The sequence below is a fragment of the Bombina bombina genome, chromosome 2 (genome assembly GCF_027579735.1).
Source record: "Bombina bombina isolate aBomBom1 chromosome 2, aBomBom1.pri, whole genome shotgun sequence".
Lineage (NCBI taxonomy): Eukaryota > Metazoa > Chordata > Amphibia > Anura > Bombinatoridae > Bombina > Bombina bombina.
In genome coordinates, this window is record NC_069500.1 from 298,801,101 (window position 1) to 298,828,745 (window position 27,645).

Here is a 27,645-nt window from a genome sequence, read left to right on the forward strand (position 1 = left end):
ACTCTGCTGGGTGAATCCTCTTGCACTTCCTGTTGGGGAGGAGTAATATCCCAGAAGTAATGATGACCCGTGGACTGATCACACTACAGAAGAAAGGAATTTATCAGGTAAGCATAAATTATGTTTTGTAAGCTAAAAGTTAAATAAATGACATAAAGACAAGAACCTTTCCTCGTTATTTGGTGCTGTGGACCCTTGCTGTTGTGGATACATTGAGAGGTGTTTGCAGTGGCCCTCTACCACATGCAGGTAGTGTGCTGTTTGTCTATTCTGAACTGTTGAAAATTTGCACTAAATATAGACCTCCACAGCACAGTGAATTTGCTAAATGACGATTTTCTCTCTCTTCTCTATCTTTTGACTTCTTTACAGATATATGACCAAGATGGGACTTTACAGCACTTTATTGATGGAGGTGAGCCCAGTAAGTCAAGCTGGATGAGGTATGTGCGATGTGCAAGACACTGCGGGGAGCAGAACTTGACAGTAGTTCAGTACAGGTAATGTGTCCCTTGTTTTGTGTTCTTTAAGTTTTTGTTGACAATCTTTTTGTTTTCTACTAAAAGCACTACTGATACAATTTAATTAATTAAAATTGTATTAATTATAAGGCACGTTTATTGTAATGGGTAAATTTGTTAATCAAGTGAAGTCTTAAAGGGACATACCCAAAATACTTATTTCATGATTCAGATATAGCACATCTTTTTAAACAACCTTCCTATTTACTTTTTATTATCAAATTTGCCTCTTTCTCTTGGTATTTTTTTGCAAAAGGAGTGCATTGCTGGTCCTGAACATACCTAGGTATACTTTTCAAGAACAGATAGCAAGACAATAAAGCAAATTGAATAATAGAAATCAATTATAAAGTTGTTTAAAACTGCATACTCTACCTGAATAATGATGGTTTAATTTTGCCTGTACTGTCCCTTTAAGCTAAATCATGTTTTAAGATTAAAGATGTCTCTGCTTAGCATGAGAAATATATACCTTGAATGACGGATAAACTGCTTCAATAAAAACAATGTCAACTTCCAAAATACTATAGTTTGAATTTAGTAAAAGGCCAATAAATCATCATTTACATCATACAACCCCAACACACAGTACTATTGTGAAATGTTCTCTGAAATAACATTACAAACCCATTAAAAATGATTGTTTGAAAATGTTATTAGAAGAGAGAGCAATAGTTTGTCTTGGCAAGAGACATCAGGGATGTGTTCAAAAGTGAGTCTCACTGAAGAATATTAAAAAAGAGAGATTTCAATTTATTTTTATTTTATTTTTTTTAGTTAAGCACAGAATGACCTATAACAGTTTTAGTAATTCAATAATGGAAAACAGTACTTTCTAAAACAAACAAAAAGAAAAAACAATGCATTCAGTAAAAATAATTATCATGAAAAAGGATATCGTAAATACAGGAAATAATAGTGTATTGATTTTATTTTATCATTGTTTATGTATTAATTAAATTGTATTATGATGTATTTTTGTTTCTACATCAGATTTCAGTGCAATAACCCAAGAAAATGAAATAAACTGTATTTGATCACCAGTAATATAGTCTACAGAGTACTCTTAACCAAGATCCTATTTTCGTATTGTCCGTGGATGTCCTTTTCACGAAAAGTCAGCTGGTTTAAATTCTCTGTGTTATGATTTCTAATATCTAAATGGAATTTTCTTCAAAGAGCTGTGTGATTGATTGACCCTTAGTTGAACGTTTTGTTTTTATTTTGAGGCTGACAATAATGTCCGTTGGCATGTGTTCTGCTTCAACTGCGTTGGGACGCCATGAAGCTATCTTTATGAGTCATCCAACCACAATACTAAATATATGTCAGCAAAGGAAATATTATCCGAAAAGAGAAAAATCCCTTTGATGTACTTCAGCATGCAGAGAGCTGTGCAAGTTTTGGAAGCATTATGCGCTTGGAAGAGATGGTGTATGCTTACACTATTTTTCGGCCTATTCCAACCTTCGTAGACCACCCATTGCTTAAAAACAGTCCTGTTCCTTCAGCAGCAAACTGTGTCATTTGGTTTTTAGTACATTCATCGCTACTCTGTTTTGTTTATATTAGAGAGAGCCAAAATGAAGGATGAAGCGTATGCGTTGGTAGAGTACAAAGTAGTTTTGATGTTTCTCAATTTTTACAATTGATTTTTTTTTTGTTCTGCTTCATTTTTTTATGTTACTGAGAGAGATTTTTTTCTATGGATGTATTTGAAGCAAACAAAATGAAATATTAGAAGAGGATAAAGGAAAAGTGTGAAACATAGCCAGACTGGAGTTTTTGTCAGATATTCATAGAAAATGGTTCCAGGGTTTTGCTTAGCTTGCAGTGCCCTCATGAGACAATATCACTGTAAATAAAGAAAATAGCAAGATAAATGAAAGTTTTGCAGCTGCAAATAAAATATTGAGATTCTGCACTTTTCTATTGATCTTTATGATCCTGTTGCCAAGAGCCACTTTGCGGTGACAGAATATGTTGACAAGTGCATATCTCAGTGCCGTGAAAAATGTGCTGAAGGATTCCCCTATGTCTGCAGTGTTACTCTATGAACAAATTGCCCTGTTACAGACAATTTTTTTTAATGGAAAGTTAAGGTCTAGTGTCTATTTACACTTTTATCTGGAACTTCAGGCTTACATTTTCAGATGTAATTTTTCACTGAGAAAACCAGTTGAGGGGCAGCATTACTTTTATCTGTAGTATTGCAGTTATTTCTCCAACATAGGTGTGTCCGGTCCACGGCGTCATCCTTACTTGTGGGATATTCTCTTCCCCAACAGGAAATGGCAAAGAGCCCAGCAAAGCTGGTCACATGATCCCTCCTAGGCTCCGCCTACCCCAGTCATTCTCTTTGCCGTTGTACAGGCAACATCTCCACGGAGATGGCTTAGAGTTTTTTAGTGTTTAACTGTAGTTTTTCATTATTCAATCAAGAGTTTGTTATTTTCAAATAGTGCTGGTACGTACTATTTACTCAGAAACAGAAAAGAGATGAAGAATTCTGTTTGTATGAGGAAAATGATTTTAGCAACCGTAACTAAAATCCATGGCTGTTCCACACAGGACTGTTGAGAGCATTAACTTCAGTTGGGGGAACAGTTTGCAGTCTTTGCTGCTTGAGGTATGACACATTCTAACAAGACGATGTAATGCTGGAAGCTGTCATTTTCCCTATGGGATCCGGTAAGCCATGTTTATTACGATTGTAAATAAGGGCTTCACAAGGGCTTATTTAGACTGTAGACATTTTTTGGGCTAAATCGATTGATATTAACACTTATTTAGCCTTGAGGAATCATTTATTCTGGGTATTTTGATATAATAATATCGGCAGGCACTGTTTTAGACACCTTATTCTTTAGGGGCTTTCCCAAAGCATAGGCAGAGTCTCATTTTCGCGCCGGTGTTGCGCACTTGTTTTTGAGAGGCATGGCATGCAGTCGCATGTGACAGGAGCTCTGATACTTATAAAAGACTTCTGAAGGCATCATTTGGTATCGTATTCCCCTTGGGTTTGGTTGGGTCTCAGCAAAGCAGATACCAGGGACTGTAAAGGGGTTAAAGCTTAAAACGGCTCCGGTTCCGTTATTTTAAGGGTTAAAGCTTCCAAATTTGGTGTGCAATATTTTCAAGGCTTTAAGACACTGTGGTGAAAGTTTGGTGAATTTTGAACAATTCCTTCATGTTTTTTCGCAATTGCAGTAATAAAGTGTGTTCAGTTTAAAATTTAAAGTGACAGTAACGGTTTTATTTCAAAACGTTTTTTGTACTTTCTTATCAAGTTTATGCCTGTTTAACATGTCTGAACTACCAGATAGACTGTGTTCTGAATGTGGGGAAGCCAGAATTCCTATTCATTTAAATAAATGTGATTTATGTGATAATGACAATGATGCCCAAGATGATTCCTCAAGTGAGGGGAGTAAGCATGGTACTGCATCATTCCCTCCTTCGTCTACACGAGTCTTGCCCACTCAGGAGGCCCCTAGTACATCTAGCGCGCCAATACTCCTTACTATGCAACAATTAACGGCTGTAATGGATAATTCTGTCAAAAACATTTTAGCCAAAATGAACCCTGTTCAGCGTAAGCGTGGATGCTCTGTTTTAGTTACTGAAGAGCATGACGACGCTGATATTAATATCTCTGAAGGGCCCCTAACCCAATCTGAGGGGGCCAGGGAGGTTTTGTCTGAGGGAGAAATTACTGATTTAGGGAATATTTCTCAGCAGGCTGAATCTGATGTGATTACTTTTAAATTTAAATTGGAACATCTCCGCATTTTGCTTAAGGAGGTATTATCCACTCTGGATGATTGTGAAAATTTGGTCATCCCAGAGAAACTATGTAAAATGGACAAGTTCCTAGAGGTGCCGGGGCTCCCAGAAGCTTTTCCTATACCCAAGCGGGTGGCGGACATTGTTAATAAAGAATGGGAAAGGCCCGGTATTCCTTTCGTCCCTCCCCCCATATTTAAAAAATTGTTTCCTATGGTCGACCCCAGAAAGGACTTATGGCAGTCAGTCCCCAAGGTCGAGGGAGCGGTTTCTACTTTAAACAAACGCACCACTATTCCCATAGAGGATAGTTGTGCTTTCAAAGATCCTATGGATAAAAAATTAGAAGGTTTGCTTAAAAAGATGTTTGTTCAGCAGGGTTACCTTCTACAACCCATTTCATGCATTGTCCCTGTCACTACAGCCGCATATTTCTGGTTTGATGAACTGATTAAGGTGCTCGATAGTGACTCGCCTCCTTATGAGGAGATTATGGACAGAGTCAATGCTCTCAAATTGGCTAATTCTTTCACTCTTGACGCCTCTTTGCAATTGGCTAAGTTAGCGGCTAAGAATTCTGGGTTTGCTATTGTGGCGCGCAGAGCGCTTTGGTTGAAATCTTGGTCGGCTGATGCGTCTTCCAAGAACAAGCTACTAAACATTCCTTTCAAGGGGAAAACGCTGTTTGGTCCTGACTTGAAAGAGATTATCTCTGATATCACTGGGGGTAAGGGCCATGCCCTTCCTCAGGATCGGCCTTTCAAGGCAAAAAATAGACCTAATTTTCGTCCCTTTCGTAAAAACGGACCAGCCCAAGGTGCTACGTCCTCTAAGCAAGAAGGTAATACTTCTCAGGCCAAGCCAGCTTGGAGACCAATGCAAGGCTGGAACAAGGGAAAGCAGGCTAAGAAACCTGCCACTGCTACCAAGACAGCATGAAATATCGGCCCCCGATCCGGGACCGGATCTGGTGGGGGGCAGACTCTCTCTCTTCGCTCAGGCTTGGGCAAGAGATGTTCTGGATCCTTGGGCGCTAGAAATAGTCTCCCAGGGTTATCTTCTGGAATTCAAGGGACTTCCCCCAAGGGGAAGGTTCCACAGGTCTCAGTTGTCTTCAGACCACATAAAAAGACAGGCGTTCTTACTTTGCGTAGAAGACCTGTTAAAAATGGGAGTGATTCATCCTGTTCCATTGAGAGAACAAGGGATGGGGTTCTACTCCAATCTGTTCATAGTTCCCAAAAAAGAGGGAACATTCAGACCAATCCTAGATCTCAAGATCTTAAACAAATTTCTCAAGGTCCCATCTTTCAAGATGGAAACCATTCGAACTATCCTTCCTTCCATCCAGGAAGGTCAATTCATGACCACGGTGGATTTAAAGGATGCGTATCTACATATTCCTATCCACAAGGAACATCATCGGTTCCTAAGGTTTGCATTCCTGGACAAACATTACCAGTTCGTGGCGCTTCCTTTCGGATTAGCCACTGCTCCAAGGATTTTCACAAAGGTACTAGGGTCCCTTCTAGCTGTGCTAAGACCAAGGGGCATTGCAGTAGTACCTTACCTGGACGACATTCTGATTCAAGCGTCGTCCCTCCCTCGAGCAAAGGCTCACACGGACATCGTCCTGGCCTTTCTCAGATCGCACGGCTGGAAAGTGAACGTGGAAAAGAGTTCTCTATCCCCGTCAACAAGGGTTCCCTTCTTGGGAACAATTATAGACTCCTCAGAAATGAGGATTTTTCTAACAGAGGCCAGAAAGACAAAGCTCCTGGACTCTTGTCGAATACTTCATTCCGTTCCTCTTCCTTCCGTAGCTCAGTGCATGGAAGTGATCGGGTTGATGGTAGCGGCAATGGACATAGTTCCTTTTGCGCGCATTCATCTAAGACCGTTACAACTGTGCATGCTCAGTCAGTGGAATGGGGACTATATAGACTTGTCTCCAAAGATACAAGTAAATCAGAGGACCAGAGACTCACTCCGTTGGTGGCTGTCCCTGGACAACCTGTCACGAGGGATGACATTCCACAGACCAGAGTGGGTCATTGTCACGACCGACGCCAGTCTGATGGGCTGGGGCGCGGTCTGGGGATCCCTGAAAGCTCAGGGTCTTTGGTCTCGGGAAGAATCTCTTCTACCGATAAATATTCTGGAACTGAGAGCGATATTCAATGCTCTCAAGGCTTGGCCTCAGCTAGCGAGGACCAAGTTCATACGGTTTCAATCAGACAACATGACGACTGTTGCGTATATCAACCATCAGGGGGGAACAAGGAGTTCCCTAGCGATGGAAGAAGTGACCAAGATCATTCTATGGGCGGAGTCTCACTCCTGCCACCTGTCTGCTATCCACATCCCGGGAGTGGAAAATTGGGAAGCGGATTTTCTGAGTCGTCAGACATTGCATCCGGGGGAGTGGGAACTCCATCCGGAAATCTTTGCCCAAGTCACTCAACTTTGGGGCATTCCAGACATGGATCTGATGGCCTCTCGTCAGAACTTCAAAGTTCCTTGCTACGGGTCCAGATCCAGGGATCCCAAGGCGGCTCTAGTGGATGCACTAGTAGCACCTTGGACCTTCAAACTAGCTTATGTGTTCCCGCCGTTTCCTCTCATCCCCAGGCTGGTAGCCAGGATCAATCAGGAGAGGGCGTCGGTGATCTTGATAGCTCCTGCGTGGCCACGCAGGACTTGGTATGCAGATCTGGTGAATATGTCATCGGCTCCACCTTGGAAGCTACCTTTGAGACGAGACCTTCTTGTTCAGGGTCCGTTCGAACATCCGAATCTGGTTTCACTCCAGCTGACTGCTTGGAGATTGTACGCTTGATTTTATCGAAGCGAGGTTTCTCAGATTCTGTTATCGATACTCTTGTTCAGGCCAGAAAGCCTGTAACTAGAAAGATTTACCATAAAATTTGGAAAAAATATATCTGTTGGTGTGAATCTAAAGGATTCCCTTGGGACAAGGTTAAGATTCCTAGGATTCTATCCTTCCTTCAAGAAGGATTGGAAAAAGGATTATCGGCAAGTTCCCTGAAGGGACAGATTTCTGCCTTGTCGGTGTTACTTCACAAAAAACTGGCAGCTGTGCCAGATGTTCAAGCCTTTGTTCAGGCTCTGGTTAGAATCAAGCCTGTTTACAAACCTTTGACTCCTCCTTGGAGTCTCAATTTAGTTCTTTCAGTTCTTCAGGGGGTCCCGTTTGAACCCTTACATTCCGTTGATATTAAGTTATTATCTTGGAAAGTTTTGTTTTTAGTTGCAATTTCTTCTGCTAGAAGAGTTTCAGAATTATCTGCTCTACAGTGTTCTCCTCCTTATCTGGTGTTCCATGCAGATAAGGTGGTTTTACGTACTAAACCTGGTTTTCTTCCAAAAGTTGTTTCTAACAAAAACATTAACCAGGAGATTATCGTACCTTCTCTGTGTCCGAAACCAGTTTCAAAGAAGGAACGCTTGTTGCACAATTTGGATGTTGTTCGCGCTCTAAAATTCTATTTAGATGCTACAAAGGATTTTAGACAAACATCTTCCCTGTTTGTTGTTTATTCAGGTAAAAGGAGAGGTCAAAAAGCAACTTCTACCTCTCTCTCTTTTTGGATTAAAAGCATCATCAGATTGGCTTACGAGACTGCCGGACGGCAGCCTCCCGAAAGAATCACGGCTCATTCCACTAGGGCTGTGGCTTCCACATGGGCCTTCAAGAACGAGGCTTCTGTTGATCAGATATGTAGGGCAGCGACTTGGTCTTCACTGCACACTTTTACCAAATTTTACAAGTTTGATACTTTTGCTTCTTCTGAGGCTATTTTTGGGAGAAAGGTTTTGCAAGCCGTGGTGCCTTCCATTTAGGTGACCTGATTTGCTCCCTCCCTTCATCCGTGTCCTAAAGCTTTGGTATTGGTTCCCACAAGTAAGGATGACGCCGTGGACCGGACACACCTATGTTGGAGAAAACAGAATTTATGTTTACCTGATAAATTTCTTTCTCCAACGGTGTGTCCGGTCCACGGCCCGCCCTGGTTTTTTAATCAGGTCTGATAATTTATTTTCTTTAACTACAGTCACCACGGTACCATATGGTTTCTCCTATGCTATTATTCCTCCTTAACGTCGGTCGAATGACTGGGGTAGGCGGAGCCTAGGAGGGATCATGTGACCAGCTTTGCTGGGCTCTTTGCCATTTCCTGTTGGGGAAGAGAATATCCCACAAGTAAGGATGACGCCGTGGACCGGACACACCGTTGGAGAAAGAAATTTATCAGGTAAACATAAATTCTGTTTTTACTGCTTTTCACAGGCCATTGTAAATAATAATCTGCTCATGCTCCTTTCATATAATGAATAAAATAACAAACAAAAAAACAACAAGCATGTAGAAGAAAGCTATCATATATATATATACTGTATGTATATATATATATATATATATATATATAAAGATACGGAACTCTGGTTTTATTGCATCCTAGAAATATATGGTTTCAAATGCACTTCACTGGTTATCATAATGAAACTGAATATTCTCACGTTTTTAACATTTTTTTAGACATAACAGTCCATATTTAAATGGGCATCAGTCTATTTCTGTTTTAAATAGAAGCAATTTTTTAGTATTCTTTTATTAGCCAAAATGCTTCTAGTAAAAGTTACCATTATTTTTTTTGTCCTATACACGTGCACCAGCACTCATTGTGTTTATTGTGTCAGAGATTACTTAAAATGATGGTAAACTTGACATGCTTTAAAATAAGTTCCAGAATCTAAGCAATATTTTAGATGGACTTTAATTGATCATTTCAAATGAAGATGCACTGTAACTTGCTTTTTAATGTAGCTGTGCCATTCAAATACCCCACGCTCCAGCTGCCCACTTCAAAACTCATATTTTTGTGAGTTAAAAGTTTTGAACTGTCCAATCGGTGCTCTACCCGTACAGCACTTTTTTGTTACTAGAATTCAAATTTGCGAACAATTCAAACCTGTTAGCTCAAGAAAAATATGAGTTTTGAAGTGGGCGGCCAGAACGCGGTGTATTAGAATGGCATAGCTAGATTAAAAAGTAAGTTACAGCGCATCTTCATTAGACGTGATCAATTAAAGAGTCTTTAAAATATCCGTTAGATTCAGGACCTGATTTTAAAATGTAAAATTTACCATCACTTTAATGTATGCCATAGAAGCCACTGCACTCTGTCTTAACAGGACTGTTCTTTATATGCACACAACTTTTAATTTTGACCATTATGTCACTTTAATTAGCTAAAGTGGCATAGAATTTGGCATTGTATGTGTATATAATTTTGGAAATAAGAGTAGTTACTTCAACATTGAAAGGGAAAGTGCATATGTAGCCCTTCTGATACTTTTCTTAAATGTTGTATTTTGGAAGGGAAACACCAAGGAGTCTGTTTTAAGGCTAGATTACAAGTGAAGCACAATCATGACCGTAAGATCACATGATTTTTACCTCTAGAACCTGTATTATAATTCCCAAATTATAAAAAAATAAATCGGCCTTATTTGCACAAGCTCCTGGTAACTAACGATCTCTAAACTTTCAGTGACAAGCGCAAAGTGTAAACTCATGCTCATTTTACAAGTCCATGGTTAATTCTTGTGATAATAACATTTACGCTGGAAATATTAATCAAAGTGCAAAACTCTGGTAAATTCAATGTGACTGCTCATACAGGACTTCAGAAACTGCAAAACCGACCTCTTAGATTTTATTTTAACAATATTTTAAAACCTTTTACTAAGAACTTTTGAGCATAGGAAAAAAACACTAATTAGATATGGCATTAGTGTTTTTTTCCTATGCTCAAAAGTTAACAGTACATTTGTATAAGGTGATTAGATCAGAGCAGGATATGATTGATCTGCAAAACTGGAAGAATGGGCTGGTGAATGGCAAATACAATTTTAACACTAATAAATATAAGATGTTACATTTTTAAAACAAATATGACCATATTTGGTAAAACATATGTGGAAATAATGTAGAGATTCTTGTATACAGCAAAATAAAAAATAGTGCTCAATGCAAGCCAAGAAAAATAAAGAATTATTAGTTCCCTATATAAATCCCCAGTAAGACCTCAATTAGAGTGTGGACCAAATATTCAAAAGGATATTTTATAACTAGAATGGTTTTGAGAAGGACTACAGAATAATTAAAGGATTGAAAGATTTTAGCTCTAAGGAGAGCTTAGCCACATTGGGGCTGTTTACTCTAAAATAAGTAATTTGATTTAAATAATTTAATGGTCCATATAGAGATGGCAGGAGGACCTTTTTATTCCAAGAAAATTGTTTGTGACAAGGGGTCACAATTTCAGGCTATCATAAAGGAGATTTAAAGTGATGGTAAATTTAAGCTTTTTGCTTTACATATTTTAGCAACAGGTTATATCAGTAATTAAACCGCTAAATTTAGATTTCCTTTTGAGTTGTGCTTTTTTTAATATTTATATAATTATTTCATACCTTGAATGTAATGTTCCTCCACTTCCTTCCTTACAAACATGGTAGTTGGTATTGTCTGATGTAGAGAGTGGTCCCACCCGCTCTCTATGTAGGGGGTGTAATGCACGCTCCCAAGGCTGACAAATGCACACATGCAATATAGCTCCTCATGTGCTCCAATGAAAACAATGAATCGCGAGATTCATTGTTTCCTGCAGGAGCGGACTGGAGCATATACAATCCAGTGTTCTGTGGTATTTTAAGAGCTTAATCCCCTTGGTTAACGAACGTGTTTGAATGTGTAAGTTATGAGTGAGGACACAATTTAATCTAACGTACATGCACAACGTTAGTGAGCAGCATATTAAATAAGTGCATGTGCATTAGAAGAATGGGGTGCTTTAGGAGTTCAGATAAAAACATCATTAAACAATGGCATAGCAGAGATAAGCAGAGGAAGACGCAACTGAATCTACAAGAAAGATAGGTAATAAAGTTTTTACTAAGCGTATTTTCTTCATAAATGGAAAGAGTCCACAGCTGCATTCATTACTTTTGGGAATTCAGACCCTGGCCACCAGGAGGAGGCAAAGACACCCCAGCCAAAGGCTTAAATACTCCTCCCACTTCCCTCATCCCCCAGTCAGTCTTTGCCTTTGGTCCCAGGAGGTTGGCAGAGAAGTGTCAGAAGTTTGCGATTAGTCCCTTATGGAGGGTAGTACTCTTCGGCATGGGACTGGAGTTTTAAGTAGTCCTGTCAGCCTCTCAGTGAAAGCATGGATGAAAGTCCGGAGATGCAGGGAGAGTCTTTCTGCAAAACCATCCCGACTCATTTTAACAGCTCCACAAGCAATCGGCGTTGACGAGTTTTGCTGCCTGCTTTCTTCTCTCAAGTTCATGGCAGAGGCGATGCTACTATCTGTCACACTTGAATGGCTGTGTTCCTGTTCCATGGCATAGATTCCAGTATTCCAGATTCGGTGGCGCCTCTGTTTTTCTCTCTTCCCAGATTATGACTACCAGTGCTGCCTCTTCTTTGGGAATTTCTGTTACACTGGTTCTTATGGACTTTTATATACTTTTATAAGATTTTTACATATTGTTTTCGCTGCTGTATTTTCTATCGCCTAGATTTAGAGTTTTGTCGGTAAAGACCCGAGGTGCTAACGCTGGTTTTTTTTACAGCGTACCCTTAAGACAACGCTGGTATTTAGAGTTGTCTGAGTGGCTGCGTTAGGCTCAGAAAAGGGAGCGTTGAGCATAATTTAGCTCCACTTCAACCCTCAATACCAGCGTTGCCTACGGTAGCGGTAAGCTGGAAAAACGTGCTCATGCACGATATCCCCATAGGAAACAATGGGGCTGAGCTGGCTGAAAAAAAACCTAACACCTGCAAAAAAGCAGCGTTCAGCTCCTAGCGCAGCCCCATTGTTTTCTATGGGGAAACACTCTGGCCTAGATTTGGAGTTTTGTCGGTAACGACCCGAAAAACTAACGCCGGCTTTTTTCTGGCTGCACCATAAAAATAACTCTGGTATCGAGAGTCCACATAAAGGCTGCGTTAGGCTCCAAAAAAGGAGCGTAGAGCATTTTTAACGCAGCTTCAACTCTCGATACCAGAGTTGCTTACGGACGCGGCCAGCCTCAAAAACGTGCTCGTGCACGATTCCCCCATAGGAAACAATGGGGCTGTTTGAGCTGAAAAAAAAACCAAACACCTGCAAAAAAGCCGCGTTCAGCTCCTAACGCAGCCCCATTGTTTGCTATGCGGTAACCCTTCCTACGTCTGCACTTAACACTCTAACATGTACCCCGAGTCTAAACACCCCTAACCTTACACTTATTAACCCCTAATCTGCCGCCCCCCGCTATCGCTGACCCCTGCATATTATTATTAACCCCTAATCTGCCGCTCCGTAAACCGCCGCTACTTACATTATCCCTATGTACCCCTAATCTGCTGCCCCTAACACCGCCGACCCCTATATTATATTTATTAACCCCTAATCTGCCCCCCACAACGTCGCCTCCACCTGCCTACACTTATTAACCCCTAATCTGCCGACCGGACCTGAGCGCTACTATAATAAAGTTATTAACCCCTAATCCGCCTCACTAACCCTATAATAAATAGTATTAACCCCTAATCTGCCCTCCCTAACATCGCCGACACCTAACTTCAATTATTAACCCCTAATCTGCCGACCGAATCTCGCCGCTATTCTAATAATTGTATTAACCCCTAAAGCTAAGTCTAACCCTAATACTAACACCCCCCTAAGTTAAATATAATTTAAATCTAACGAAATTAATTAACTCTTATTAAATAAATTATTCCAATTTAAAGCTAAATACTTAACTGTAAAATAAATCCTAATATAGCTACAATATAAATTATAATTATATTATAGCTATTTTAGGATTAATATTTATTTTACAGGTAACTTTGTATTTATTTTAACCAGGTACAATAGCTATTAAATAGTTAAGAACTATTTAATAGCTAAAATAGTTAAAATAATTACAAATTTACCTGTAAAAGAAATCCTAACCTAAGTTACAAATAAACCTAACACTAGACTATCAATAAATTAATTAAACTACCTACAATTACCTACAATTAACCTAACACTACACTATCAATAAATTAATTAAATACAATTGCTACAAATAAATACAATTAAATAAACTAGCTAAAGTACAAAAAATAAAAAAGAACTAAGTTACAAAAAATAAAAAAATATTTACAAACATAAGAAAAATATTACAACAATTTTAAACTAATTACACCTACTCTAAGCCCCCTAATAAAATAACAAAGCCCCCCAAAATAAAAAAATGCCCTACCCTATTCTAAATTACTAAAGTTCAAAGCTCTTTTACCTTACCAGCCCTGAACAGGGCCCTTTGCGGGGCATGCCCCAAGAAATTCAGCTCTTTTGCCTGTAAAAAAAAACATACAATACCCCCCCCAACATTACAACCCCCCTTAAATAAACCTAACACTAAGCCCCTGAAGATCATCCTACCTTATCTTCACCATACCAGGTTCACCGATCGGTCCAGAAGAGCTCCTCCGATGTCCTGATCCAAGCCCAAGCGGGGGGCGGAAGAGGTCCATGATCCGGCTGAAGTCTTCATCCAAGCGGGCCAGAAGAGGTCTTCCATCCGATTGAAGTCTTCATCCAAGCGGCATCCATCCGGAGCGAAGCGGCAGCATCCTGAAGACCTCCACCGCGGAACATCCATCCTGGCCGACGACTGAACGACGAATGACGGTTCCTTTAAATGACGTCATCCAAGATGGCGTCCCTCGAATTCCGATTGGCTGATAGTATTCTATCAGCCAATCGGAATTAAGGTAGGAATATTCTGATTGGCTGATGGAATCAGCCAATCAGAATCAAGTTCAATCCGATTGGCTGATCCAATCAGCCAATCCGATTGAGCTTGCATTCTATTGGCTGATCGGACATCGGAGGAGCTCTTCTGGACCGATCGGTGAACCTGGTATGGTGAAGACAAGGTAGGATGATCTTCAGGGGCTTAGTGTTAGGTTTATTTAAGGGGGGTTTGGGTTAGATTAGGGGTATGTGGGTGGTGGGTTGTAATGTTGGGGGGGGGTATTGTATGTTATTTTTTACAGGCAAAAGAGCTGAATTTCTTGGGGCATGCCCCGCAAAGGGCCCTGTTCAGGGCTGGTAAGGTAAAAGAGCTTTGAACTTTAGTAATTTAGAAAAGGGTAGGGCATTTTTTTATTTTGGGGGGGCTTTGTTATTTTATTAGGGGGCTTAGAGTAGGTGTAATTAGTTTAAAATTGTTGTAATATTTTTCTTATGTTTGTAAATATTTTTTTATTTTTTGTAACTTAGTTCTTTTTTATTTTTTGTACTTTAGCTAGTTTATTTAATTGTATTTATTTGTAGCAATTGTATTTAATTAATTTATTGATAGTGTAGTGTTAGGTTAATTGTAGGTAATTGTAGGTAGTTTATTTAATTAATTTATTGATAGTCTAGTGTTAAGTTTATTTGTAACTTAGGTTAGGATTTCTTTTACAGGTAAATTTGTAATTATTTTAACTATTTTAGCTATTAAATAGTTCTTAACTATTTAATAGCTATTGTACCTGGTTAAAATAAATACAAAGTTGCCTGTAAAATAAATATTAATCCTAAAATAGCTATAATATAATTATAATTTATATTGTAGCTATATTAGGATTTATTTTACAGGTAAGTATTTAGCTTTAAATTGGAATAATTTATTTAATAAGAGTTAATTAATTTCGTTAGATTTAAATTATATTTATTTTAGGGGGGTGTTAGTATTAGGGTTAGACTTAGCTTTAGGGGTTAATACATTTATTAGAATAGCGGCGAGATTCGGTCGGCAGATTAGGGGTTAATAATTGAAGTTAGGTGTCGGCGATGTTAGGGAGGGCAGATTAGGGGTTAATACTATTTATTATAGGGTTAGTGAGGCGGATTAGGGGTTAATAACTTTATTATAGTAGCGCTCAGGTCTGGTCGGCAGATTAGGGGTTAATAAGTGTAGGCAGGTGGAGGCGACGTTGTGGGGGGCAGATTAGGGGTTAATAAATATAATATAGGGGTCGGCGGTGTTAGGGGCAGCAGATTAGGGGTACATAAGGATAACGTAGGTGGCGGCGCTTTGCGGTCGGCAGATTAGGGGTTAATAAGTGTAGGCAGGTGGAGGCGACATTGAGGGGGGCAGATTATGGGTTAATAAATATAATACAGGGGTCGGCGGTGTTAGGGGCAGCAGATTAGGGGTACATAAGGATAACGTAGGTGGCGGTCGGCAGATTAGGGGTTAAAATTTTTTTTTCAAGTGTAGGCGATGTGGGGGGACCTCAGTTTAGGGGTACATAGGTAGTTTATGGGTGTTAGTGTACTTTAGAGTACAGTAGTTAAGAGCTTTAGAAACCGGCGTTAGCCCAGAAAGCTCTTAACTACTGACTTTTTTCCTGCGGCTGGAGTTTTGTCGTTAGATGTCTAACGCTCACTTCAGAAACGACTCTAAATACCGGAGTTAGAAAAATCCCATTGAAAAGATAGGATACGCAATTTACGTAAGGGGATCTGCGGTATGGAAAAGTCGCGGCTGGGAAGTGAGCGTTAGACCCTATTTTGAGTGACTCCAAATACCGGCGGTAGCCTAAAACCAGCGTTAGGAGCCTCTAACGCTGGTTTTCACGGCTAACGCCATACTCTAAATCTAGGCCTCTAAGTCTACACCTAACACCCTAACATGAACCCCGAGTCTAAACACCCCTAACCTTACACTTATTAACCCCTAATCTGCCGCCCCCGCTATCGCTGACACCTACATTATAATATTAACCCCTAATCTGCTGCTCCGGACACCACCGCCACCTACATTATAGCTATGAACCCCTAATATACTGCCCCTAACATCGCAGACACCTATATTTATTACCCCCTAATCTGCCCCCCCCCCAACGTCGCCGCAACCTAACTACACTTATTAACCCCTAATCTGCCGACCGGACCTCGCCGCCACTATAATAAATGTATTAACCCCTAAACCGCCGCACTCCCGCCTCGCAAACACTATAATAAATTAATATAACCCCTAATCTGCCCTCCCTAACATCGCCGCCACCTACCTACAATTAACCCCTAATCTCCCGCCCGCAACGTCGCCGCTACTATAATAAAGTTATTAACCCCTAAACCTAAGTCTAACCCTAACACCCCCCTAACATAAATATAATTTAAATTAATCTAAATAAATTTACTATAATTAAATACATTATTCCTATTTAAAACTAAATACCTAGAAAATAAACCATAAGATAGCTACAATATAACTAATAATTACATTGTAGCTATTTTAGGATTTATAATTATTTTTCATGCAACTTTGTATTTATTTTAACTAGGTACAATAGCTATTAAATAGTTAATAACTATTTAATAGTTACCTAGTTAAAATAAGTACAAAATTACCTGTAAAATAAATCCTAACCTAAGTTACAAATACACCTAACACTACACTATCATTAAATTAATTAAATAAATTACCTACAATTAGCTAAACTAAAATACAATTAAATAAATTAATCTATAATACAAAAAAACAAACACTAAATTACAGAAAATAAAAAAATATTACAAGAAGTTTAAACTAATTACACCTAATTTTTTTGCGGGGCATTGCCCCAAAGTAATCAGCTCTTTTACCTGTAAAATAAAATACAACCCCCCCCCCAACATTAAAACCCACCACCCACATACCCCTACTCTAACCCACTCAAACCCCCCTTAAAAAACCTAATGCTAACCCCCTGAAGATCTCCCTACCTTGAGTCGTCTTCACCCAACCGGGCCGAAATCTTCATCCAAGGTGCGCAGAGGAGGTCCTTCATCCGGTAGAAGTCTTCATCCAGGCGGCGTCTTCAATCTTCATCCATCCGGAGCGGAGCCATCTTCCAAGGAGCCGATGCAGAGCCATCCTCTTCATCCGAAGTCTTCTAACACAATGACGGTACCTTTAATTGATGTCATCTAAGATGGCGTCCCTTCAATCTGATTGGCTGATTGATTCAGCCAATCAGATTTTTCCTACCTTAATTCCGATTGGCTGATAGAATCCTATCAGCCAATCGGAATTGAAGGGACGCCATCTTGGATGACGTCACTTATAGTGATGTCGCGAACCTAAAATTTTCGGTTCACGAACGGCGGACTCGAACTTCCGGTATTGTTCGCGAACCCGCGAACCGTTCAAACCGCCATTGAATTCAATAGGCAGGCGAACTTTAAAACCTACAAGGACTCTTTCTGGCCACAATAGTGATGGAAAAGTTGTTTCAATGGTACTAACACCTGGACTGTGGCATGCTGGAGGGGGATCCCTGGCAAAACTCCCATGGAAAATTACATAGTTTATGCAGAGTCTGCTTTTAACCCATAATGGGCCTAAATCAACTAACATTCCCAAATTGTTTGCAATAACGTGCTTTAAAACATCAGTTATGATGTCGTATCTATCAAGTAGTGTAAGGGTTACAGCCGCATCACAGTGACAGAGCAAACTCCAAGTGTTACGCATCGCAATCAACCGCAAACAGTCCACTTGCACAACCACGAGATAGATAGATAGATTTGATAGATATATACATAGATAACATAGCTCAATCGATGCAATATACATATGATCGATACACTGTACATAGCTCAATAGATGCAATATACATTCGATCGATACGAATTACATCGATCAATAGATTCAATATACATTTGATTGATACGAATGTTATCGAATCAAAGATGCAATATACATTTTATAGATACGAATGACATCAACCAAAATATGTAATATACATTTTATAGACACAAATTACATTGATCAATAGATGCAATCTACATTTGATCAATACGTTTGATAGTTCGATCGATTTGATATATAAATAAATGGATTTGAAATATATATAATTTCCCTGACAGAGTATAACAATAAGACATTTGGTCTGTGACCCGTGGTGTGTTAAGTAGTAATATTCTTAACATTTTACTACAACCTGTTACTCCCCCTATCAGATGAGGTCTATATGGCCTTCATTTGTGGAACTGGGAGATGGAAGAAGATGATTGTTCTGTCCTCCTACTTCAAATTTGTCAGAAACACAAGTGGCTGTCTCAAAACATCACGGACAGAAGATAGATTGATAGATAGGATAGATAGATATACATAGATTGATAGTTAGATAGAATCGATAGAATAGAAATAGATAGATTTGTTAGATATATAATTACCCTGATAAAGTCTAATAATTAAACATGTGTTCTTGGACCCAACTAGGTTGTGTTAAGTAGTACTATTCTTCGCACTTTCAGCCCTGTAACTCCCCCTATTGGTGGAGGTCTATATGGCGGTTATGATTACCCTGACAAAGTATAACAACAAGACATGCGGTCTGAGACCCATGGTAATTTTCTTGTGTTAAGTAAAACTTTTCTTATCACTTGAATCCCTCTTACCCCCCCTTTTGTTGGAGCTCTATATGGCCTGCATGATTAGCCAGACAAAGTATAATAATAAAACATCTGGTCTTGGACCCATGGTAATTAGGTTGTGTTTAAGTAGTACTATTCTTATAACTGTAATCCCTGTTACTCCCCCTATCAAGGGACGTCTATATGGCCTGCATGATTACCCTGAATAAGTATAACATCAAGACACACGGTGTTGGACCCATGATAAGTAGCTTATGTTAATTAGTACTTTTCTTAGCACTTTAATCCCTGTTACCCCCCCTATCGGGGGTGGTCTATATGGCCTGCCTGATTACCCTGAAAAAATATAATAATAAGACATGCGGTCTGGTACCCATTTTAACTAGGTTGTGTTTTAAGTACTACCATTCTTAGCACTTTAATCTCTGTAACTCCCCCTATTTGGTAAGGTCTATACGGCCTGGATGATTACCCATACAAAATATAATAATAAGAAATCTGCTCTTGGTCTGCGACCCATGGTAACTATGTTGTGTTAATTAGTAATGTCCTTAGCATTTTAATAGCTGTTACTCATACTCACCCTATCGGTGGAGGTCTATATGGCCTGCATGATTACCCTTACAAAATATAATAACCAAACATATGCTCTGGGACCCATGGTAAGTAGGTTGTTACAACACCAAATGGTGGCAGGTCTATCTGGCCTTCATGATTAGCTGCACCCAAACCCAAAAAAAAGCCGAGTGGTCTTAGACTAACACCCATGGCTAACTCGGTTGTTTCAATTAGTACTATTCTTAGCACTTTCATCCCTGTTACGGGTGGTCTACATGGCCATCATGATTAGCCGAACAAAATACTACAATCCAACCTTTGCTCAGTCTTCTTGGGAATTTAAAGAAAAAAGTTAAGCACATACATATGAGTCGTGGCTGATAGCCTTGGAAGGGCAGCTATTAAAAACAGTAGGCTCTGTAAGACAGATACACACACGCCTGATAGAAAATACTATTAGATTACACTAGAAAAATGATTTAAATTATTTTTTTGGGGGGGAATTAAAAAAAGGTTAAACACATATGAGTCGTGGCTCATAGACTAGGGAGGGCAGCAAGTAAACACAGTAGGCTCTGTATGTCAGCAAAACACACAGGCCTGATAGAAAATTATATTAGATTACACTATCAAACAAATTTAAAAAAAAAATAATTTATATTTAAATTAAGGTGAAGAAGATATGAGTGCTGGGTGGCTGCCTGGCACAGACCAATTAACCAAAAGACTGAAAAAAATGAGGTATATTAATGCTGAGTGAGCCTGACAGACACAGGCCTGATAGTAAATGTAATTAGATTACACTAGCAAAATATATATATATTTTTTTTAAATTTAAAATAATGTTATAAACGGATATTAACACTGGTGGCTGGCACAGAGCAATGAACCAGAGTATATGCTGTGTGACACAGGCCTGATAGAAAATGAAAAAAAATTACATTAGCAAAATAATTACATTTTTTGGTTAGTTAAATTTAAACTAATGTTGTTAGGGAGATATCAGTGGTGGCAGTAATCACAGCATATGCTGTGAGCCTTAAACACACAGCCTGAAAGCCAGGCAAATGCTAATAAAAAAAAAAAGAAAAAAAAAAAAACGGCACGAAATATAGCCCTAAAAAGGGCTTTTTGGGGTGCTGTGCTTGCAGCAGAGATGAGTGGAGTCCTTCTGGACTGTAGTGGACACTAAATACACTAGCCTAGCTATGTTTTTCCTATTAATGTCAGGAGCAAAAACACAACACGTCCTCTCATTAAGAAAGCAAGGTCGTTATAAATCTAAAATGGCGGATTCCGAGTAGCTGGGAGGGTCTGTGAGGGAGTGTCTGATGTTGATTGACTCTAATGTGTCAGACGGCTGTGACATAAAGGGTCAAAGTTTCCTCAATGATGACACATAGGGGCGGATCGAACATCGCCATGTGTTCGCCCACAAACGCGAACAAGCTATGTTCGCTGTGAACCGTTCGCGGGCGAACAGTTCGGGACATCACTAGTCACTTAAAGGTACCGTCATTGTGTTAGAAGACTCCGGATGAAGAGGATGGCTCCGTGTCGGCTCCTTGGAAGATGGCTTTGCTCCGGATGGATGAAGATTGAAGACGCCGCCTGGATGAAGACTTCTACCGGATGAAGGACGTCCTCTGCGCACCTTGGATGAAGATTTCGGCCCGGTTGGGTGAAGACGACTTAAGGTAGGGAGATCTTCGGGGGTTAGCGTTAGGTTTTTTTTAAAAGGGGTTTAGGTGGGTTAGAGTAGGGGTATGTGGGTGGTGGGTTTTAATGTTGGGGGGGTTGTATTTTTTTTACAGGTAATAGAGCTGATTACTTTGGGGCAATGCCCCGCAAAAAGCCCTTTTAAGGGCTGGTAAAAGAGCTGATTACTTTTGTAATTTAGAATAGGGTAGGGCATTTTATTATTTTGGGGGGCTTTTTTATTTTATCAGGGGGCTTAGATTAGGTGTAATTAGTTTAAACTTCTTGTAATATTTTTTTATTTTCTGTCATTTAGTGTTTTTTGTATTATAGATTAGTTTATTTAATTGTATTTTAGTTTAGCTAATTGTAGGTAGTTTATTTAATTAGTTTAATGATAGTGTAGTGTTAGGTGCATTTGTAACTTAGGTTAGGATTTATTTTACAGGTAATTTTGTACTTATTTTAACTAGGTAGCTATTAAATAGTTATTAACTATTTAATAGCTATTGTACCTAGTTAAAATAAATACAAAGTTGCCTGTAAAATAAATATAAATCCTAAAATAGCTACAATGTAACTATTAGTTATATTGTAGCTATATTAGGGTTTATTTTCTAGGTAAGTATTTAGTTTTAAATAGGAATAATTTATTTAATAATAGTAAATTTATTTCATTTAATTAAAATTATATTTAACTTAGGGGGTGTTAGGGTTAGGGTAAGACAGGTTTAGGGGTTAATAACTTTATTATAGTAGCGGCGACGTTGCGGGAGATTAGGGGTTAATAATTGTAGGTAGGTGGCGGCGATGTTAGGGAGGGCAGATTAGGGGTTAATACAATTTATTATAGTGTTTGCGAGGCGGGAGTGCGGCGGTTTAGGGGTTAATACATTTATTATGGTGGGGGCGAGGTGCGGTCGGCAGATTAGGGGTTAATAATTGTAGTTAGGTGGCGGCGATGTTGGGGGGGGCAGATTAGGGGTTAATAAATATAAAGTAGTTGTCGGCGATGTTAGGGGCAGCAGATTAGGGGTTCATAGCTATAATGAAGGTGGCGGCGGTGTCCGGTCGGCAGATTAGGGGTTAAAAAATGTTATTATAGTGTTTGCAATGTGGGGGGGCCTCAGTTTAGGGGTACATAGGTAGTTTATGGGTGTTAGTGTACTTTGTAGCACTGTCGCTAAGAGCTTTATGTTCCGGCGTTAGCCCATAAAACTCTTAACTACTGACTTTTTGTGGCGTTAGGAGTCTTGTCGGTAGAGGCTCTACCGCTCACTTCTTCCAAGACTCCAAATACCAGCGTTAGGCAAATCCCATTGAAAAGATAGGATACGCAATTGACGTAAGGGGATCTGCGGTAGCCTGGAGTCGCGGAAAGAAAGTGAGCGGTAGACCCTTTCCTGCCTGACTCTAAATACCAGCGGGCGTTAAAAAGCAGCGTTAGGACCCCTTAACGCTGCTTTTGACGGCTAACGCCAAACTCTAAATCTAGGCCTATGTTTTTTTATGTCTTATATCATTTTAGTATATTGATCCATTACACTATTATTGCTATATCACATATGCATTACTTCTGATTGGGTGGCGCCCCCTAAAGGGTGTGGTGTGTTTCTGTGTACACCACTCTCTACACTGCTAGATTCCAGTAAGACCGTTTCATTTTACTTTCATCATGATTGTATTGTATTACAGATGTTTTCCCGAGTGGTTACCACCTTGCGGGACTAACTATAAATCAGGGTCTCAGTGAGGCTCCTTTTGTATCTTGGAATCAAGGGTTAATATCTCCTGAGGGGGGCTATTGAACGGGGGGGTAATCATGTTTGTTATGTGATTCGACCTGCTTATGTGTAGTGTTACTTAGGCTCATGGCTTTGTGGAACATAACGTCCTTTGGAAGTGGCACAGCCTTTACGATTAGGCGCACTTTTTCTGGACTGTACGGTTCACCTTGTGACTGGGCGTGGTCACGTTTTTTACTTTCCATTTCCGCATTCCTGACCGTGTGGCAACTGAGAAATTCTGATCTGCTGGTGTCGGGCTCTTTGGAGGTGGTGAGTGCCCCAACTATTGTGGGTGTCAGGTGCCGTTTAAGTTTTTGGTCCAATTTTTGTATCAATATCCTAGCTATGGAGGAGTCTGATATTGTGGAGACGGACGTTTCTGTTTCAGTTTATACTCCTTGCGCAGAATGCGTATTGCCCCTGATGATACTTGCCTATCAGTTATATTCTGAATGCCGTATTAGAGTGCTCATTTCCTCGGGATTGGGGGAATCAAGGGGTCGCTAAGCCATCCACCTCTGGGGCCTCTGTCCTCCGAGTGGCGAGTTCCCTTACACCATCGCTTACTACGCATGCAGGTAACCCAGACTGTGCTTATCCTTCTCCGGAAGGTAGCTTCTTCCCGCCAGGGGTATAGACTGACGCGCCTTTGTGTTCTTTTGAGGCACGCTTTGGCCTTGTCAGAAGATCCCATCCTTAATGGATCTGAGACTTTACAGTCTGCTTCTTCAAATAGCTTGCAGAATTAGACATAAGGGGATGAAGTAATCTTCTTATAGTCTTGTTATTGAGTACTCTTTCCAGCTTGAGCTTGGTAGAACAGGGTCTCTGTTCTTTGGCGATAAACTTGCGGGTTGCCTTATCTTTTATTTTATTTATTTAAAGCTCATGTTGGGTTTATATTTTGTGTGGAATCGATGCTCACGATGTTTGATCACACTGTTACTTCTAAGGAAGTTTGTTATGGACGTGTTTAGTCCTATGTGTGTTTGCTGTTTCTCCCTCTTTAGGGGGTATTCTATGCGGCCTTGACAGTGATGGCCCTTGGTTTTAGGCTGGTCCTGATTGGGTTCAGATCCTTCTGTCAAGGCCTTATTCAGACACGTGGTGCCTGTTCTGCCTGGCTGGTCCGGTTGGACGCCGAGTGTCTCACATATTATTGTTTATATATTATTATATAAACAATATATATTATTCATGTTATTCTTGTTTTCCTTAACAAGTTTCAGCTAAGCATCTGTGTGGACTGTGGGGTCCGTGAGGCATGAGGGATTGGTTCAGTCTTCATTGGCCTCTCAAGCTGGACGGCTGGGACTCGGAGTTCTGCTGCGACTCTCTCATTGATTCCGACTTTACGTCGGGATGTGGAGTGTTTCCTTCCCCGCGTGGTTGGGTTGGAGGCCGGTTCTGGCGGTCTTGCCTTCAGCGGCTCTTGGAATTGTCCTTTTTGGATTTTTTTCCTTTTGAGGTTCTCTTCTTCGGATGAGATTTTGGGACTTTGTCCGTTGCTCCTTAGCGGTCTTGACCGCCTTATGGGAGGGCCTTGTAGCTTTTTCCTTCTTTGGAAATTTAGTTGTTTCCTATCAGGGACGATAGGCCGTGTTGTCTCCTTCTCCAAGCTTCGTTTAGGGTTTTTTTACCCACCTGGTTTAGGATACTCTGCATTCTTTTTCCTTGGGTACGGTACTCTGGTACTCCTGAGGAGATTATGGAGACTAGCCTTTGTTTTACTCACTATTCGGATGACTTTGTCCTCAATGTTTTCTCTGGGTGTTGTTTTAATGCCTATTTGGGCTCTAGGCTCTTCGTGCGACTCTGTTGTACTTAAGCTCCTTTTGGAGTGTTGGACTCCTACTATGGCTTTTCTCTTCCTTTTGGGTTGGGATTCCGAGTCAGTCTTGTTCCCGTTTTCCGGGTTAGTCCGGTTATGTTTCCTGTGATGTTCCCTGGAACAATCTGGGGCTCAGGCCTATAGTTTTTGTGGTGGATCTTCTGGATGACCGGAAGACTTATGATCCAGTTTTTACATGGAACATAGGTTATGACCTTCGGTCTGGACAGTTGAGCTGTTTGGCCAGGTTTTCTGTGCCTTTTGACTGAGGTGTGCTCCCTTTTTTAGGGAGTTTCTCTGTGTTCATTTATGATTTCATTTGGATTTCTTTCCTCAGCTTATGGCTTCAGGTCTTATGGGCTTGTGTAATGTTCCTTTCCGTACTCTTTCCTTCGGGGGGGGGGGGGGGTCGTTTGTCCTCCTTATGGGGGTGAGTTTCCTCTCTCTGGAGGTTGGTTGTTCTGTCCTGTGTGCAGGTTGTAGGAACAGGTGTTTTTTTATCCTTTAGAGGAGAGCGATCCGCTCTCTGGGGTTCTGTTTCATCTGGGGAGATGTCTCCATGTTTGAGACTGTCATGGAGTGTCGTGCTGGGTCTTCTGAGGGCTCTATTACATTTTCTCTGTTCCTCTCCTAGGGGTGCTCTTGGAGTTCCTATTGTTACAGCTCTTGGGCTGGCACCCAAGCTCCGTTTGGGGTGGCTGAATCCATCCTTTTCCGTCCTCTACTGGGGACTGATGTTTGGGGTCTTTTTGGTTCTCCTGTCTTTCAGACTTATTAGCCAGCTGTAGTGGCCGGTGGGTTACTTTGTTGCCTAGCAAGCGGAAGGATGCGGTTTGAAATCAGTTGCTGCTGTTTGCACCTTGTGTGTTGGCAGACTTTTGCTAAGCCTCTATTGTTCGCCTTTGGGTCCTTTGTGGTACGTGAGCCTTTTTGAGGTTCTGTGCTTTCTCCATGTTCAAGATATGTGAGTAGGACTGGCGGCCTTTTGGTTAAGCCTGTGCTGGGTCCACTGCTTAGTGGATGTTTTGCAGTTTGTTGGTTAGTGTTGTGACCTATGCTGCTCTTACTTGCCTGCAAGTATTTTAATTCAGAGTCATCCTGGTATGTCTGTAGCGTGTGGTGTTGACCCAGGGGTTTGCCTTTCTGGGTTTGCTGCACATATATTGGTTTCTGAAGACTTCAATATTTTGAGTTTCCTTGCGACTTGAGGACTCTTTCTTCAGTTGCTTTTTAGGGTGCGGTTGCACTATCTTTAGGAGACGTTCTTCTCTGTGTCGGATTCCTGGTTTTAACCTTGGGGTTTCTGTACATTCTGGGGTCTGGGCCTTGTCTCCCCTTGTTTTTCACAACTCGTTTCGGTCTCTGTGAGCTTGGCTTAGTTCTTGGCGGTTTCCTTTTCTCGGAAACTGTTATACCCTTTTTAGGTCTTCAGGGGAATCCTTGCTTGTTCCTCCATATCCTTTCCCTTTTGGGAGTTTCTGTTAGTTGATTCCCTTCTCTGGTACGGGGTGTGTTGTTGAGGACCGCTTACTGGGTGACGGTGTCTCCTGGAGGCGTGCTGGCTCAGTTGTGTTTCTCTCTGAGGTCTCTAGCAAGGCTTGTGGACTATCTGCGGGTCAGTGTCCTTGGGGCCTTTTCTTTTTCCAATTTTATCGGCTTCGTATGAAGCGGGTTTTTTTGTTAGGTAAGGGTTTTTCAGGCCTGGTTCTTTTAGAATGGGCCACCTTTTGTACCCTCCCGTTTGAGCATTCAGTGTCCCTTGGGTATTGTTTTCCCAAAAGTAATGAATGCAACTGTGGACTCTTTCCATTAATTTAAAAAAAAACTTAAATTATGCTTACCTGATAATTTTCTTTTTTTCAGATGGAAAGAGTCCACAGCTCCCCGCCCTTGTTTTTTCTGGGGTGTCTGTTATTATTCTTCTGGCACATTTTCACCCTGATATTTCTTCTACTGTTCCTCGGCAGAATGACCGGGGGATGAGGGAAGTGGGAGGAGTATTTAAGCCTTTTGCTGGGGTATCTTTGCCTCCTCCTGGTGGTCAGGTTCTGAATTCCCAAAAGTAATGAATGCAGCTGTGGACTATTTCCATCTGAAGAAAAGAAAATTATCAGGTAAGCATAATTTAAGTTTTTTAAAATTTCATTAGTTTTTTTGGCGTTCTGTTATGTGCAGATTGCTTAAATTTACCATCACTTTAATCTCCAGCAAAGGAAATATTTATTTTCACTGTAAGAGCAATTAAACTGTAGAACTCTAGCAAAGAAAGCATTTATTTTCACTATGAGAGCGATCAAATTGTAAAACTTTGTTGCCTGTCAGATAGTGACTGCCAATAAAGTAGATAGCTTAGCAAAGGGCTTAGATATATTTTTGGTTAGAGTAGAATCTAAGATTATAATTGCTTATATTACAGGTATATTGCTAGTTCAGTTGACAGGATTTGTTTTTTATAACAGGGATCAAAGAGGATCTGTAATGGTTAAACTCAAAGGACTGTTGTCATCTTCCACTAAAATATATGATAAATTAGATCTGAATTATTGTTTTTTTATTGTTTAGGATGTTATTGGCCTTAATTGAAAGTAAAAACATTTTTAATTTGTTTACATCAGGTCAAGTATATTCTACAGAGCTTGTATTGATATCCCAAGAGGTTCAGAGCTACTGGTTTGGTACAACGACAGCTACACATCATTCTTTGGAATCCCGTTACAATGCATCGCTCAGGATGAAAACTGTAAGGACCTCTGCCTATACATTGCTCATTATGGTCCACTATATTCCTTTGCCATAAACTATTTTGATCAAATGTTGCTCAAATGTATGTTACAAAAATAAATAAACCATAACCTACATTGCAAATCCGGTAAACTTTTTTTTTCATCACAAATGCCATTTATTTACCAAAATAGTTAATAATATGTGGGTGCATTTATACATATTTAAATGTAAAAATATTAGACATTTTTGGAATG

The 27,645-nt window shown here is 40.2% G+C and overlaps 1 protein-coding gene across 1 annotated transcript in view; it reads left to right on the forward strand.

Annotated features, from left to right (window-relative positions):
- The window catches only part of PRDM6 (PR/SET domain 6), a 282,147-nt gene that overhangs the window by 177,966 nt on the left and 76,536 nt on the right, over positions 1-27,645 (forward strand). The window contains exons 3-4 of the mRNA XM_053701612.1: positions 373-500; positions 27,283-27,407. Of these exons, the coding sequence (XP_053557587.1) occupies positions 373-500; positions 27,283-27,407 (253 nt within the window). The remainder of the gene's footprint in view (positions 1-372; positions 501-27,282; positions 27,408-27,645) is intronic.